The sequence below is a fragment of the Paramisgurnus dabryanus genome, chromosome 17 (genome assembly GCF_030506205.2).
Source record: "Paramisgurnus dabryanus chromosome 17, PD_genome_1.1, whole genome shotgun sequence".
In the NCBI taxonomy this organism is placed as follows: domain Eukaryota; kingdom Metazoa; phylum Chordata; class Actinopteri; order Cypriniformes; family Cobitidae; genus Paramisgurnus; species Paramisgurnus dabryanus.
Genome location: NC_133353.1, coordinates 26392457 through 26410307, shown reverse-complemented (window position 1 = coordinate 26410307; position 17851 = coordinate 26392457). Strand labels below are relative to the sequence as shown.

The 17851-nt window shown below is 37.7% G+C and overlaps 1 protein-coding gene across 1 annotated transcript; it reads right to left on the bottom strand.

The window, feature by feature from the left end:
- Window positions 1-55: 55 nt before the first annotated feature.
- On the bottom strand, window positions 56-2532 carry sox11a (SRY-box transcription factor 11a). Its single transcript, XM_065288480.2, has one exon. The coding sequence runs from the start codon at window positions 2301-2303 to the stop codon at window positions 1221-1223; it is 1083 nt and encodes a 360-aa protein (XP_065144552.1). The 5' UTR covers window positions 2304-2532; the 3' UTR covers window positions 56-1220.
- Window positions 2533-17851: the final 15319 nt, after the last annotated feature.

Here is a 17851-nt window from a genome sequence, read left to right as displayed (position 1 = left end):
TGACCAATTTTATGGGTCAGTGTTTTTTCCACAGACAAGCATCACACTCTGTGACCATGTTCAGGTGCTATCAGTTCCAGCTGATTTATTTATTTATCGAAGATTTCAGCATCATGACAAATAATGATGTTGACAGACGAAAGTCTGCATGTACATCATCTGCTACAAAAATGCAAAAAATAAAAAAATAATAAAAATGTAGATGGTCTGAATTTACAAGTAAATATATTGCACAACAAATGAAGGGGAAACAGTATGTGCCATTAGAAAGAAAAACAAAAATCCAGTCTCACACCTGCGATCTGGGACCCATCCACATATCACGAGTATGATATACATAAACTCCTAACTTTACTATTTTACATTACATATACAATCTTGAAACTAATACCAGCACTGAGGTATGCATCTCCCTCCCCCTCCCCAATGCCATATGTTCTACAAATACTCGAAAATTTTGATCTACAGCTGTACAAAACCTAGCTTAAAATCACAAGGCATTTTTGATGCAAGTTTTAATTTAAACTTAATCCTTAAACCAGGACTCCCTTGCATGCTAAAACAAATGATAAAGGGAAGAAGTGCCTGAAACTCACTGAGTGCCCAGTAAGAACATTCCCTTTTGAACTGTACAAAAATATGCCTGAAAATAGTTTGCTTTCTTTTAAAAAGATGAGGTCTGTTATGTATCAAAAAATGCTTCCTCTATCACCTGCAACTCTGGACAGATTTAGGCTGCTTAAATTTCATACCAGTAGGTAAACAGAATCAGTTCTCAAAAAAGAAAAAAGAAGGTTGTAAAAAAAAGTTGCGGCATTTAGAAATGACTAAGTAACGTCCTGAACGGTAATAGTTCACAGATTTGCCTCGAGTCAGTCCACAGTCTTTACATGATCAACTCCCTGCAGTTAGAAAGAGGGTATAAGATGCATAGAAGTTCTCAGATTTTCCCTTTGTGGTCCGCTTTTAGTTGAAACAGTAATGGTAGACCTACAGAAAAAATCCATAAAACCCTGTCATGCTGCCAGAAAAACGTCTGCAGACTTTTTTCTTTTTTGCTACAGTATACCAGCTTCATAAGCATCTAACTCCTCAAACCTCTCTCTCCGCCTCCTTGCCAAAGCCCCTGTGGGCACACCGGCAGAATGAGGCAGGGGTAAGAAACATGTACACAATATATCATTCCCCCTTTCTCGTATGTGTGTGTGTTATTACTCTATCTAGTAAGTAAAAACCAAGTCAGAAAAGTTCGCTTCGAGCCAGTCCCCGGCTATCATTTCGCTGAGCTCGGGCGTGCAATAGTCTGGAAACTCAAAGTGCGAACCCAGACTGCCCTCGCTAAAAGACTCCAACTCCTTATCCACCAGTGAGAGCGAGAGGTTTCCTGAATTTTGGTTGCCCAGCTCCGAGCCTTGCGTGGACGACGCGAAGTTCACGCTGAAGTCAAAAAGCAAATCGTCCGCGTCTTCGCTCGAGCTGGAGGACGTGGACACGGACCTGGAGGATGCTGGTGAGACGGATGCGGGATACATTGTGCTCTGCTTGGTGATGTTTTTGAAGTTGTAAAAGAGTCTGCTGTTGGACGCGGTGCTCCGGACCTCGTCGTACATGCTGGCGCCTTCCGATTCCGTGGACGAGCTCAAAGTTGGGCTGGCGGGAACTTTGGCTACGTTGTAGGCTCGGATCTGGTCCTCGTCTTCCTCCTTCACGCTGACGCGCGACTCCTCTTCGTAGTCATCGTCGTCCTCGTCATCATCCGTGAATTCCCTTTTTATAACAGTCTTTGAAACTTTAATGCTCTTAAACGCGTAATCGTCCGCGTAACTGTGAGACGACTTCTTACTCGTTTTCAGCTTTGAACATTTCTTACCGGAGTTCTTTGACATTTTGTGACAGGACTTCTCCGGAGACGGAGCTGATGGTTTAGAGGAACCGTCCAGCTTTGGTTTCTTTTTGGGTCTGTATTTGTAGTCGGGATAATCAGCCATGTGTTTCAACCGGAGCCTTTCGGCTTCCCGGATGAAAGGTATCTTTTCACTGTCCTTTAACATTTTCCAGCGCTTGCCCAGGCGTTTGGAGATCTCGGCGTTGTGCATGTCCGGCGACTGCTCCATGATCTTTCTCCGCTCGATTTTAGACCATACCATAAACGCGTTCATCGGTCTCTTTATGTGTCCCGTGGCTGTCTTGCACCAGTCCGGGTTTATCGGCACCGGGCTGCAAGCCATAAATTCACTTTCATCGGAGTCTGTCGCTTCTCTGGACATGCTGTCCGTCTCGCTATTCTCCGTCTGCTGCACCATGGTTCGCGTTGGACAGCTGTGTGCCACAGCAAAGCCGTTGCAGTGTTTGCTCGGTCCACTGCCAAAAGTCTACTTGTCACCTGCGTGCGTCTGCTGTCTCTCTCTCTCTCTTTCTCTTGGCGCCTCTGAGGTTCACCCACTCTTTCCAGACTTAGAAGCCGCCTTCTTAACTACTTCTTGGCTTTTTCATCTAGGTGACATCATGCGCACTGCTCCAATCACATCCTCTCCACTCCGCCCTTCAGACTCTATGCAATGGGCTTTAACCCTTTACGCGCTCCCGTCAGACGCGCTCCCCGTCAGTGCGCGACCGTGTTGACCCGTCGTGCGCAAGACAGACATATATCGCTAAAAAAATAAAGTGGAGGATGCAAGTGTCAGCGCATAAACAGGCGAACCCAAATAAATGGTTTCCAAATGTTTTGCTCCAGCTTTATAATGGGGCACTATGGGAGACAATCATATGTTATGAAAACCTTTGGAGATGGAAGCTGTTTTCTCTCCGCTTTCATTCTCTCTCTCTTTCTCTCTTAATAAGATACTGAAGGTGGCGCTTGGACACTGTTCATGTGTGCATAAACATGTCTCAGATGTAACAATACTGCTGCAGCTGCCCACATGAAAAATACTGTACCATAGCCTACTTTAAAATATGCTGTAGTGTAGGCCTATAGTCATTAGTATTCTGTAGAATTAACTATAGTAAACACTGTAGTAGGCTTAAATAATTACTAGAGTAATTTACAGTATATCTATAGTGATTTTCCTTGATTAAATTATAAAAACTTTATTTAATGTGGGTGTGAAATGTAGTCAGTATATTGAATAAAACGAATTAATTTTTATATTTATTCATTTTTTTATGTCATGGCCCTATATAAAATCTCATTGCTTTTCTAGTTATGATATAGAACAATGCTGTTTTAGAAAATTTTGGTTTTAAATTTACATCATTAATAATTTTTAATCAGCTTTTAGCTAATGTTTATTTTATTTTTATCAACATTGCTTCTTTTTATCAGTCCACTGAGCTCAGTTAAACAGGGCAAGTGTAATTGTCTACAATTGCTAAAGCCGGCACAGTATAAATAAATGCATTTACAGCAAAGTAAATGTCAATTCGTACTTTTTTCATTCAAAGCCTAAATCTAAAGTAAAGGCCCTATCCCCTCTCCTCGCTGCGGTTAGTAATGTTACTTGAAACTATGCATCTGCCAAAGCGTCCTGTTTCTGTCCCCTAGAGGGCAATCACTAGCCCTTGTGAGACCTTACATCACCCTCACCCCTGATGATGGAAAAAACTGCCCTGAGTGCTGGTCACGTGACTAGTTTTGCCAAAAAAAGATTAGACTTGGGTAAGACATGCATTTTTGACAAGCACGTGGAAGAGAACGGTTCCCTACATTTTTTCAGAGAAAGGTTTTTTGTTTGCAAACTTGTTTGCATTGAAGCCCGGACAGGCTCTTCTGCGATTGGATGACAAGAAATGTTGAATGAACGGGTTTCTATGGATTCGGTTTGCTCTCTTGCTTTGGTTCGGTCCGTGTTACATCATCGTGTGTCTGATAGGCTCACAAACAGAGGTGAATCAGAGCTGTCTAATGATGTGCCGCTCATTAGCATAGCTCATTACGAGCTGTGAATGAGGTGAGAGTGTCAGCCACTGCAGAGGTGTGAGTCATCCCGACAAAGGGAGGGTCTCTGTGCAGGGATATCTGAGACATCCTCTCTCCCCTGACTGATTCACACAAACACACACTTATGCACACAGACCTCACAGGTATCAAGAGAGATAGTCGAGTCAACAACAAGACTAGCGTTGGTGGTCTTTGGTTATGCTACACGTGCATCTTATTAGGCCTTTTTTGATTCACACTGACTAATATGTAGTTTCAGTTTTGTCTAGACTAAACATTGAATAGGATTAATTTAGGTTATTATAACTGATTGGATGACAACCTGCTTTGCATTAAGGATAGTGACACTTTATATTGGGGCATGTTGTCACATAATGTCAGTGTGACTTTATCCTTATTTTCCAGACAGTGATGCTGGAAATGTTCAATAGCTTTTGTAGCCAATACTTTTAAGCACATGCAAATACAGAATTTGACTTTTAAATATATTCTTTAAACCTAAATAATAATAAAAAAACAAATTCCCATTTTTAAGAGTGACTTACATGTTCAAATACACTTTGGGGTTACTGTATAAAAAGGTTCCTTCATAAAATATTCTCTCGGTTATCTAAACTCTTTGAAACAGCTGTTTCTATGCAGAAGCAGTGAAGCATTGGATCAATACAAAGTCAGGCCGGGGGTTATCTGATGCTGAAGATGCATGCATCCATCTCCTCTGCATAGCCTCCAGACAGGTGGGCCTGCTTTGACTGCTATCTGATAAGCCAACAATGGCTAGGGAAAGGGGCTGTTATGGAGGCCTATAGAAACGCAAATAAAGTTCTCACTTACATAACACATTCCTGAATATTCTTGTTTTCATTCAGTGCTGTTTGCATTAAAAGGGCTTTTTTATGCAAATAGTCTGATAGTCATCATATGTGTGCGCATCCTCCCAGGAGTTGCTATGACAAACAGACCACATCTGGACTGTGTTAAGTTTTATCTCAGGAGTTTTAGATGGATGTTCTGTACTTCGATAAGCTGATTTTGAGTAGAACAGACATAATATTGTTAAGATGAATATAGGCAAATAGTAGTATAATCGTTCTAACATCTGCCAGTAGAAAACATAGTTTTAATGTAAAAACACATTCATGTTAGACAATAATCAAGTTCACGTGGGATTCAAATTAGTATGCAAATCAAGTAATCATGGCTGAAAAAAAAACATATATATATAAAAATGAAAGTTCAATTTACTGAAGAGTTCAGATGCAAAACCCTCTATGTGACATGTTTTCTTGTAAATAAATATTTTTTTATCAGGTGCTTATGTTTAGGTTTAGACACTTTACTTTGGGAATGAAAATTAAAAGGTTATTAGTCACAAATTAAAATGCCTTTTGTCCCACAAATGTCACTTTTGCTGCAAAACCCTACTAAGTACAAGCAAAAATGTTCTAAAAAAATCTCCATTCACTGTGCTTTCTGAATAAAGGTCAATATCCTGATATAATTTGTGAACTTCCTTTAACCGAGTAAAAAACTTGCAACTTGACGTACATGCCCCCTTGGTAATCAAATTCATCTTCCGTGCACTTAGAGGACTTTGCTGAAAAATTGACATGTCGTTTAAAGGATTCTGCCAACACACCAGTTTGAACAGATTTGATGAACATATAATATGTGCCGAGAGCATTCGATTAATGTCATTATCTCATTTTTGATGGAGGTGGCAGTTAGCAGCTTTTACATCTGAGCTTGTCATATCTTAGCTGAGACATGCATAATTCGGAGGATGCTTTAAGTAAAACGACTTATTGCATTCAAGGTCTGCATTTTATCAATTTGCATGTTCCCTGTGAATCTAACCCACAACATTTGCTCTGCTTACTGAACCACTGACCTATAAAAACATTTTGGTCTCACATTCCATTCTTTAAAACCATGAGAGAGAGAGAGAGAGAGAGAGAGAGAGAGAGAGAGAGAGAGAGAGAGAGAGAGAGAGAGATCCTGTTACTTGTGTTAGTTAAACTGCTACACTGTAAAAAAAATTGTTGTTGAATCAACTCAGATTTTAACTTACTATTATTTATCTTGACTAGAGATGAGTTGTTATAACTTATAAAATATAGTTGAAAAAATCAATCTTATTTTATATGTTGTAACAAAATATCTTTTGTCAAGATAAATAATAGTTAGTTGACATGAGTTGATTCAACCAAAAAATGTAAGGCAGTAAATATTTTTTACAGTGTAAGATATATAATAATATAGCACAAACATAATAGCATTTAATATAGCACAATATAAACAACATTAAATATCTGTACTGACACATTTAGGGCGCATTCACACTATCCAAACTGCGCCTGGGCGCATTTGACCCCCAAAGCCTGGTATGTTTGACTAGTGTGATCACTCTGTACCGCGCCCGGGCAAAATTTGGTTAATCGCGCCATGGCTGGCTTGCAGAGTTGGGCCGGAGCATGGTTGACTTGTGATCGCAAATCGTGCCAGAGCGCATTTAAAAAGGAGAGACATCAATTTTGCGACTACTCACCTTTATCTGCCTTCCTAAAAACCTTGATACGCACGGCAGAGTTACGTGAATGTCTATGCTGCACACGCGACAGATCAACTAAGCAATATGATAGGCATGTGGGAGGGCTGTGTGTCATCGCCCACCAAACGACTCCGAATAAAAAAACACTTAACATTATGATGGGCTCTAGTGTTAAGAGAGCATACTTTCTGCCTTCTTCAAAATAATCGCATCCTAATGATAAAAGTGTGCCCGGGCTCGAATCAATAAAAGTACAGTGTGAGTGCATGCATCTGGGGGAGTAGAGAGGGGGGACAATCATGCTGGGGCATGGTTTGGATAGTGTGAGTGTGCCCTTAAATGCTATTTTTGGACTGTCACACCTCAGAGGTTTTGAGCTTTTTGACTGCTTCCAACAATTTAAATAAAAATGTCTGAATATTTGATGTCACATTTAGTTCATTAGCAGAATTAGCTATTTTCAAATATAAGCTAATTTTTTATACTTCATTTTGGATAATTTAAAATATTATTTCAATGCTATCTCACAAAAATTCGCACATACTTTACAAGTTGACTAATTCGTATAAATTTACAAAACCACATTCATAAGTTTTGGTACGATTTGCCTTGACCCCTTTACATTGGGGTTAGGGGTTCGCTTTCTTTGTTGTTGTTGTTTCATGAGAATCGTACGATTTTGCATGATTCACTTTGTATGAATTGATACAAATTAGCCAACTCTTAAAATATGTATGATTTTTCATGAGATCTGGCTGATTATTTCCAACCTTGTTGTCTGTTCTGTTTTTTTTTTATAAATAATTAATTGTTTACTTTATGTTTTTATGTTCACATTTTTTTGCAAGAGTTTTATATGTAGTTGATGGTTAAGTACTTCTTTTCACTGTCCATTTTTCCAAAAAAGTACTTTGGAAGAATTTGCAAAAGACGATCTTCCCAAAGCTTTCTACTTGTAAACAAAAAGAAATTGAAGAAAATGTAACACTGCAGCCAACGCTATTTCATCCTATTCACAAACCTATGTTAATGTGGCTGTGGGATGTTGATCATCTTTCGTTCCCTCTTGGTTCTAATGTTTAGCAGACATTTGACACTCGAGTAGTTTGTCATTAATGTAAACAGCTGACGCCTGACAGTTCTCTGGAATGTCTATCACATCACACACAAACACACACAATAAACAGCTCTCACGGATTCCCCTTAAGTGTGAGCCACTATTAATCAGAACGCTTCAGAAGTGTCATGACCACACCCCTGACTGCCATCTTCTTCAAGATAGGAGAAAATAAACATTTTACACTTATAAAAATATGAAAAGCACTGAAAGTTGTGCGAGTTTCGGAAGCAGACCTAACCTGGCATCCCACCACAGAAATTCACAAAGAAAACATGTGAAACTATTCATGTCAGTTCTCTCACCAGGGCATTGGAAACGTGGGAATGCTTTGCCTTTCCTGTAATGATGTCATCACCTTGCTTTCAAAGACCCCTGGCGTCTTGACATGGCAACATTTCACCTGTTGTCATTTCCACGTCCACACTCTCGTCTTGCCCGTGTGTGCCACTGCATTCAAGGAAACGTTTCCACTGTATCACTACCTCCCGAGTGTTTGTGTGCACTTTGTCTTGGGCTAATAAACACAGTCTGTGAGAGCCCCCGGGGCCAACGAGGGCCGGGTAATGAGAGTATGTTTAGTCTGGGGAAGCTGGGACAAATTCTGATGGATTGCATGGCCACAGCTTAACCCTCTCTATTACATACTAAAACACAGAGAAGGAGTTCTGCACACTTTCACTTTTTCAAGCAGTGCTTGGGAAATCGGCTTCCGAGTTACTTTAACGATTTTCAAGTAAGACGTATTCAATGATAGGCTGAAATGGAATGGTCTATAAGAAGCAAAGAGCACAATAAATCAAGGCTTTTCTCACTTTTACTGAAATGGTTTGCAGTGTCCAATGAGCACAGACTCACCCTGTCAGATAAAAGAAAGAAGATGATGAGCTATGATGGAGTTGTACAGAGAGCCTGAATGGAGTTAGTCACTTTCAGACATCTCGTGCACTCTGAAGTCTCCATTTATGATCTTTGTACCAGAAGCCCGGTTTTGACAGTTCAAAGACATCTCACAGAATACATGAGCCTCAGGCTGAGCCGCTTATGGAGAAACACTTTGTAATTTGCCGTTAAAGATAATCTAAAATTACAGGTTTGATTTGTTTATTAACATATGAATAAAAATATTACATTTTGAACAGGATGTATCAGAGGTTTTGAACTAACATCTAGAGTTAAAAAAAAACACATAGACTAAAAAAGCCAACCTGGAAAATTTCCTGCTGGCAAACTAAACCTTTTCTGACACTGTGTTATCTTTGAAAATACAGAGCCCACGTTCTGTTCTTTATCATTTGTCCAAAAGGCCACCAAACTTGTATATTTACCCAGAAACAACACTATTCCTATTATATTATTATGAAAAGTCCATATACACGCTTAAAAATAAAGCTGCATTAGCGATGCCATAAAAGAACCATACTGGGTCCACAAAGAACCATTTGTGACCCTGGACCACAAAACCAGTTATAAGTCGCATGGGTATACAGTATTTAAAGCAATAGCCAAAAATGCATTGTATTAGTCAAAATGATACATTTTATGCCAAAAATCATAAGGATATTAGGGTAAAAATCATGTTCCAAGAAGATATTTTGTAAATTTCCTATTGAAAAAAGTTTATGGAACATAAAATAAATTAAACGACCGTGGATCATATTCAAACGTGTGTCCCTTGTAAGTACAAACGGAATGTGAAAATGTTTCTAGCTGCATCTGATTTTGCAACTGTTAACTATGTCTTTCCAAAGAAGTGGATTTACCTAGAAGTTGAGTGTTTTGCCAAAAAAGTTTGCATGTACTTAGAGGGTTTTGCAGCAAAAGACAGTAAAATTTGTTAAATACCAATAAAATTATTTATATGCCTTTCAGTTACTGACTAATAATCTTTTCATTGGCATAAAAAGTGAAATTACTGAATCTAAACATAAGAGCCTAATAAAAAATATGCACATTTACAAGAAAACATGTCAGACACACACAGGGGGATTCACATATCGCGTCTTTTGCGCGCTCAAGTTCATTATTTTAAATTTAGGTGCGCAGTAATGGAAGTGATGGGGTCGCAACGTGCATGTGGTGCGACGCGGTCGTTTTTTCCAGGCGTGTCCTAACCACATCGAGTTAAAAAGATTTCAACTTTTCAGAATGCCGCAAGCGCACCGCAGGTCATGTGACAAGAACCTACGTGCCTAGCATTTTCCACGCGTTTTTAGGCGTGACATGTGAACGGCCCCTTAAGCCGCCTTTCCACTGTACACGACAAACGACGGCCGATAAACCGAAAGTAATTTATTTCCTATTCAGAGTCGCAAAGGGGCTGCGTGAGGTGCCAACCATCTGCGGATGTGTCATTTTTGGATCCGTTTTGAGTGTTGGATCCGTTAAAAAATTTGTACTTGTGTGACTACACCACATGCGATATGCCGACCGGAAGTGTTGTATTTCAATGTATTCCAATCAAATACTATGTGTGAAATGAAAATTATTAATCATTTTTGTTTAACCTAACTTAAAAAAAAAAAACGATCGATTACTGATAAGTAATATATTATTAAATTAATATGTATACATTATTTTAATCTATTTTAGTCTCCATATGTTCTCTCCAAAAAAATATTGGCAGTCTTTGTCATATATGCATAGCTGTTTATTGTTTCATTCATTTATTTATTTGGCTATGGTAAATATTAGAATGAAGCCTCTTGCGCTGGAATGAGCTTCTCTTTCATGTTACGATTAAACTGAAACTTCATTAAGACTGCCAGTAGGGGGCGAACTCCGACAATCGGTTCTGAATGTTGTGTGCAATGGAAAGGCAGCTTTAGGGTGTAAACGATTATTTCTTTCTTACCTTTTCATAATCCGAAGAACCTTTTCCGTTAAAGGTTCTTTATGGAACCATTTAGCCCAAAATGGTTCTTTTATGGCATTATGAGGCACCTTTATTTTTAAAATTGTATAAATGACTATAACCCAAATGACCAGTGTGGGTGCAGTAATGTTGTTTAATTAAAATGACTGAAAAACTGCAAGTGCATTAAAAGGTCAAGACTGCTAGCAAACCAGACAAAACAAACGCAAGACTCAAGATGCATTTAATTAAAGTTATTATAACTAAAGGATGATCAAACGATGCCTAAAATTAATGACAAGAGGGTATTAGGTGCAAAATTTGTGTTTGAAGCCACTGTCCTATCTATAACAAAATTAAAGAGGACAAAAAATCCTACTGCTACTTTTCCCACCTGGTACTCAACCAGTAAACTAATTATAAATGCCTTAAACAAGAAAAAAAGATTTTAAAACAGATATAATTTCCTGTCCCAGTTCCTCTACATACAAATGGAAACACATGAAAAGTTTTGTAGAGCAGACCAAAAAGGGGAAAAAATATAGGGGATCAGCTTCAGCACTTTTGATCATTCTGAGAAGCAAGGGCGGAAATTGTTTAAAAGTGAGCGTGTTTTCACAGTAAATCTGTTCAATGTGGCCGCGGCTCTGTTTAATAGAGTAATGACCCAGGAGCTTTAGTTGGTGCTGGCAGCTGTCTTTCTAGAAAAAAACCCTATAAACATCTGCACCAGAGAAATGTTTGAGTTTTCATTTGCTTATTATCCGAGATTCGCTCAGAACTTTTGTTTAAAGCATGTGGGAATGTTCTGCCTATTGAGAAGCGTGTGTCTCCAGGCCATAGTTAGGTGATAATGTGTTTTTCTGTAGATTTAAAAATCATTACAGCCTTGAAATCATTTTGTGGAGACATCAAAGGATCTTTCGATAACTTTCACAGCAACTCAAATTGTTGCTCATCATTTTGTGATATTGATCTGAACACAATTTTCAGTTTAATTATATCTGTCAAGCGTCTCAGGGAGCAGAGACGCACTTGAGGAGCATGTTAACTACTTAATAGCATACCTGACCCCTGACAAGCTCTGCTTTAAAAGCATTACTGACCATTCCCACCTTACGAAATGTTGACATCTGCAACCACAGTATAGTAAATACACCCTGAGATTTGCATGCTGTAGATTAAACTACTATACACTGTTAGAAAAAATGGTCAAAAAGCTGTCAGCGGGGCAATACCTTTTAAAAGGGTCTTAAAATCTTGTTTACACATTTTGGTAGCATTATGTACTTCCCAGATACTAATATGACCTCTTTGCCTGCAAAGTTTTCTAAAGGGCACCGCCCTGTATCAGCTAGAGACCATTTAAATTTTTTTTTGAAAGTGCAGATACAATATGTGCATTTACATATGCTCTTTTTCACAATGTAACTTTGTACAGTTCATAAAGTGTACATTATATTCCATAACCTTGACTTTGCTACTTCCATGCTCTACCAGCCCTTAGGCAAATAGTTTTTCCAATACAATCTAATGGGAATTTGTATGAATGTATGAATTAGTATGAATGTAGCCACCTTTTTTTTATGATATTATCACAAATTTTCGAATTTTTGTGATCGTATAACAAATTTCTGTTTTCGTGTGAATATCACGTATTGGTTACTCAAATGCTTTTTCCTATTTTCAAACCATTGTCGCTTCGGTTTAAGGATAGATTTGGTGTTTGCATTATAATGCCACTTTGTGTCTTGGTTTAAACCATTTTTTTTTCTGATTTTCTTTTATGTCGCCTGGCTTTAGGGTTAGAGTTTGGGTAAGGATGTCATTTTATGTAAATTTAACCCTTAACCAAAGTGACGATGGTAAGAAACGAGGACAAAACAATTCAGTAACCAATACGTGATAATCACAAGAAAACAGAAATTTGTTATACGATCACGAAAAAAAACACGGAAATCCTTGAAAATATCACGAAATAGGAATAAAAAATGTACGTAATATAACGAAATTTCTTGAGACAATCAAATGTTTATATTTTTGTATAATTTGCTTTCATTCCAGTGATTTTTGGGCTTGGGGTGGGGTATCAATAATGCCTTTGTTTTCGAACAATCATATTTTTATTATTATTAACGTCATACAAATTAGCCACCTCACAAAATACTTTTCTCATTTTCTTATAGTCAAAGTGTAGTAACCGGCAGACTGATTACCATGGGTGGTTATTGTGCTAAGACCATAATGTTTATATTTGTGTTTACTATGGTTTAAATTTAACTAAAAGTAAAAAATGGTTATTATAGTTAACATTTTCACAAGAGAGATGAACTACAGGAACCCTTTCTGTCAGCCCTATGAACATGCATAACATTAGTAAGAACAGCATTTGCTCAAAAGTAATGTCAAAATATAATTTATTTTTCTATTGGTTTAATTCATACAAGCGATAGCGATTATAATTATAATAGTTCACAGTACCATAGTAGTTTGTGTAAAAAAAATCATGTTGTCCACAGAAACAATTTGTTACTGTAAAGCTTGTCTGAGCCAGAATCAGTAAGCAAGGGGCGGAGCTATAGTGTGGGGTTAGTTTTATCAAAACAATCAGCAACCATTGCAAAACATCTGACCAAATAGTGATAAAATTCACATTAAAAGGACCTCCGTAATATGACATTCTTAAATAACGAGAAGTTCAAAAACACCTGTACATATAGCCAAGTTACTTATAATGCACTGCACTGAAACTCCACCATCAGAACTCATGAAAAACTCCATAGCATTTAAACTTAAGTCGCTTTTTTGTACTGAAGGTTATTCAAATCTTTTTGTTCACAGATTATTAGGGGCACATCAGGGAAGAGGTTATCTACGTCGAAGGTAGCCATAAAACCAGTCATAAGAATCCACAGGGTCAAGGATAAATTTGACAGACAGCTCTCTTTTCCTATTATTCTACCGGAACAGACAAATTAAGTCTCGTACTTACACTGAAAAACACAATAATCACTGAAGGGTCATCAGCCGTGGGCAATATTCATCCCTCAGACTCGTAATAAAGTATAGAGGTCACAAAAAGAGGAAAAATGACCACTGCTGCAAAGATTGATGGTCCAGAAAAGGCCAGCAAATCCTAGTTAAATCAAAGCGATTCCGTGTTAATGAAATACTTTCCTCATACACTGTAAATCATCTATGAACTAATCTATTAGTGATAATGAATTCACATTGGCAGTTTAACCTTACTTTTGCAATTCATTATATTTGAGATTAACAAGAGATAGATTTAAAGTAAAGCGTCTGTGGGGAATTACGTCCGGGGGCTGCGTTGTCAATCAAAAATCACGTTCTCGATGTCTCCCATTAAAAGAGAGGAATTAAATAAGACTTTCTTTGATGCCGACAGCTTTCCTATTTAACGTGGTCGCTACTTTCCCCAAGATAGTTAACTCTTCATTACCCAAATTAAAGGCATCCATCTTGCTGGCTGCTGCCACATTGGCTTGACCTCTGCCTGTCAAAACTTCCGTGTAAGATGCTGAGTGATGAATGACTACCTTCGATCCCGTCACCCCAAACCCAACTGAGTGTCCAATGCTCCGCAATCCATTTATCTCTAGAGGCCATGCCACGGGCCTCCTTGTAACAACGAGTGGCAACAGTCCTAATTGACTTTTATAAAAATGATTTTAATTATATGCCTGGCAGCTCTTTGTGAGTTCATAAAGATCAACTAAAGCTTTTAACACACTTCTGATGGAATCTAATTTCTTGGTACAATGAAATGTGTTACTTTGTTTTAAGGGAGGATTTCCTATTTAAAGGTGTACTGTGATAGACCAATATATAGGCCAGTGCTAATCATTGGCTATTATCTTGATAATAGAAGTATTCATTTCCTATAATTTGTTAAAATCAGTATCAACTATCAATTAAACAGAAAATGCAATTGAAATTAACAAAAACTAACAATAAGCCCAATAGACAAACCTATGGCACCATACAAACACCAAAACAGAACACATGTGTGAAAACATCTGAATCTGCATCCAAAGTTGCGTACTATGACAGAGCAACCTTAAAATAAATAAAAAATGCCACATCACACACAGTTTTATTAATTTCATATGCACCACTTTGATAAATGAGCATGATTTTTTAATCACAATATTTAGTGCTTGGCAAGGATTAATCGCGATTAATCGCTCACAAAATAAAAAGTTAATTGTCGCATAATATATGTGTGTGCTGTGTGTAGCCTAATTATTATGTTAATTTTAACACACACACACACACATATATACATTTCAGAATTATATATATATATATATATATATATATATATATATATATATATATATATATATAAAATTCTGAAATGTATACATTATACATTAATGTATATAGAATATATTAAAATATAAATAATACAATATAAAATATAATATAAATATACACATGTAAATGTTTTTTAAATGCATACATGTATGTGTGTGTATTTATATATACATAATAATTACACACAGCACACACTTATATTATGGTAAAAATCACTTTTATTTTGTATGCAATTAATCCCGATTAATCTTTGCCCAGCACTAATAATTATATCATATTTACGAATTCTGGCAACCTTGTAAAAAAAGACAACCACATATAATGCATCCGTAAAGTCCCAAAGCATAAGTTTCATTTATTTTTCTGCCCCAATAATGTTGAATTATCTTCATGTGGGTGCTTTTCTCAGCAAACATTGGTGTAGGCCTTTACAATTAATTGTGAATAATTAAACAGCATATGTAACTAATTAGGTTTAAATCAATTAACAGCCCTAAAAATTAATCTAATTTGCTGTCATTAAAACTATTAAAAACTATGTGAACAAGCCTCCAATGTATTAACATATCAGGCATTTCCCAATATAAACTCTCCTCTCAATGATATATTGTGCTCCTGGTCACAATGCCTCTTGATCTTCTGCTCCCCTGAACCTTTCTATCCCGAGACAGGTATAGCTCCCCAGACAGACCTTACTTCCTGAGAAGTAATTTACTTCTTCCTGAGAAAGATGTATCCTGTTCTTAGGAATGTGTGGGATCAGACAGGTACCAAGGAGGAGGGCACATCACCTGAGATGTAATGCAGCTCGGGGTGCTTCCTTTCTCCTGCCAGACTCCCGCTCGTAGCTGTCAGCAGGTCACTGGGAGCGCACTCAGTGCACTCCATGAATGTATGTATGACCTTATAGTGAAGGGTACTGGTGAGAAAGAAAAAAAGAGAGAGAGAGAGAGAGAGAGAGAGAGAGAGAGAGAGAGAGAGAGAGAGAGAGAGAGAGAGAGAGAGAGAGAGAGAGAGAGAGAGAGAGAGAGAGAGAAATAAACCATAAAGAAAGATACATAAAATACTACAGAGAAAAGTTGTTTCTTGAATACCCTAAGCTGTGGCAGATCTAAAGCAATGAACTCATCGACTGCCACAGGCTTAGCCTGACCGCTTCTCTAACAACTCACTCAGGATTATGACTTAATCAGAGCAGCTTTTAGTGCTTTGATAATTATTTAATCAAAAGCCGGACATGTGAATACTGCAGTACGGCAGATTTATTAGGTGTAGAGGTGACTTCACCTTCTTTTCCGATGCTCTCTCTGCATCTCATGCGTCTGGATGCGATTGCATCAGATGTGTGCAATACTTCAGCTGGGAGTAAAATCAACATAGCCACAAAATGTGTAAAAACAACAACAACAACAATAACATTATTAGACAGATTTTAATTATCTTTCATTATCATGCCCAATAACAATATTTTTTTGTCAAGGGGAAACGTAATTTTATGTTAAAATATTCATCCAGCTTTAATTTGCTTAGACTATATTGCCTCTAAAAGTGTACATGCACTGTCAAGAAAAGGTCCCAAACTATTCCTGGGGCCTTTAAAAAGGTCCTATTTTGCACCATATTCTAGGTACATTGTAAAAAAAGATTTGTTGGTTCAACTTAAAAAATAAGTTAACTGGTTGCCTTAAAATTTTTAGTTAATTCAATGTTAAAGTATTAGCTAACTCTGCTGTCAACTGATTTTTTAGGTTGAATTATCAAAAAATTTGAAGGTAACCATTAATAACACGTGTGTATGCACAGATAAAATGTGCATACGAAAAAAATCTACGACAAAGTCCATATTTATAAGATCTAAAACTCACATTCAAGATAATTTTTGATTTATAGATTTCACACCTGAACACCAAACTGAATGTCAGAATGGGTAAGAAAGGTGATTTATGCAATTTTGAGCGTGGCATGGTTGTTGGTTCCAGACGGGCCGTTCTGAGTATTTCACAATCTGCTCAGTAACTGGGATTTTCACGCACAACCATTTCTAGGATTTACAAAGAATGGTCTGAAAAGGGAAAAACATCCAGTATGCGGCAGTCCTGTGGGCGAAAATGCCTTGTTGATGCTAGAGGTCAGAGGAGAATGGGCCGACTGATTCAAGCTGATAGAAGAGCAACTTTGACTGAAATAACCACTTGCTACAACTGAGGTATGCAGCAAAGCATTTGTGAAGCCACAACACCCACAACCTTGAGGCGGATGGGCTACAACAGCAAAAGACCCCACCGGGTACCACTCATCTCTTCACTACAAAAAGGAAAAAGAGGCTACAATTTGCATGAGCTCACCAAAATTGAACAGTTGAACAATAGAAAAATGGGTTACACTTTATTTTGATAGTCCACTTTAGACATTCTACTAACTATAAATAACTTTGCAACTACATGTCAACTAACTTTCAATAATTTGCAACTATACGTCAACTAACTGTCATTAGAGTATTAGTAGATGGTAAGGGTTAGGGTTAGGGAAGAGGTTTGGGTTAGTGGAATAAGTTGACATGCACCTGCAAAGATACTTCTAGCCAGTTGAAAGTCTGTTGAGATATCATCGCAATAAAGTGTTAGTAGATATTAAGCAGACAGTTTACTAATTCTCTAAAGATTGGTAGTTGATAAGTAGTTGCAACGTTACTTATAGTTAGTAAAATGTCTAAAGTGGACTATCGAAATAAAGTGTTATCGAAAAATGTTGCCTGTTCTGATAAGTCTCGATTTCTGTTGAAACATTCAGATGGTAGAGTCAGAATTTGGTGTAAACAGAATGAGAACATGGATCCATCATTCCTTGTTACCACTGTGCAGGCTGGTGGTGGTGGTGTAATGGTGTGGGGAATGTTTTCTTGGCACACTTTAGGCCCCTTAGTGCCAATTGGGCATCGTTTAAATGCTACAACCTACCTAAGCATTGTTTCTGACCATGTCCATCCCTTTATGACCACCATGTACCCATCCTCTGATGGCTACTTCCAGCAGGATAATGCACCATGTC

Coding starts and splice junctions, on each gene's coding strand:
- sox11a (XM_065288480.2), bottom strand. CDS start 2,303: ATGGTGCAGCAGACGGAGAATAGCGAGACGGACAGCATGTCCAGAGAA.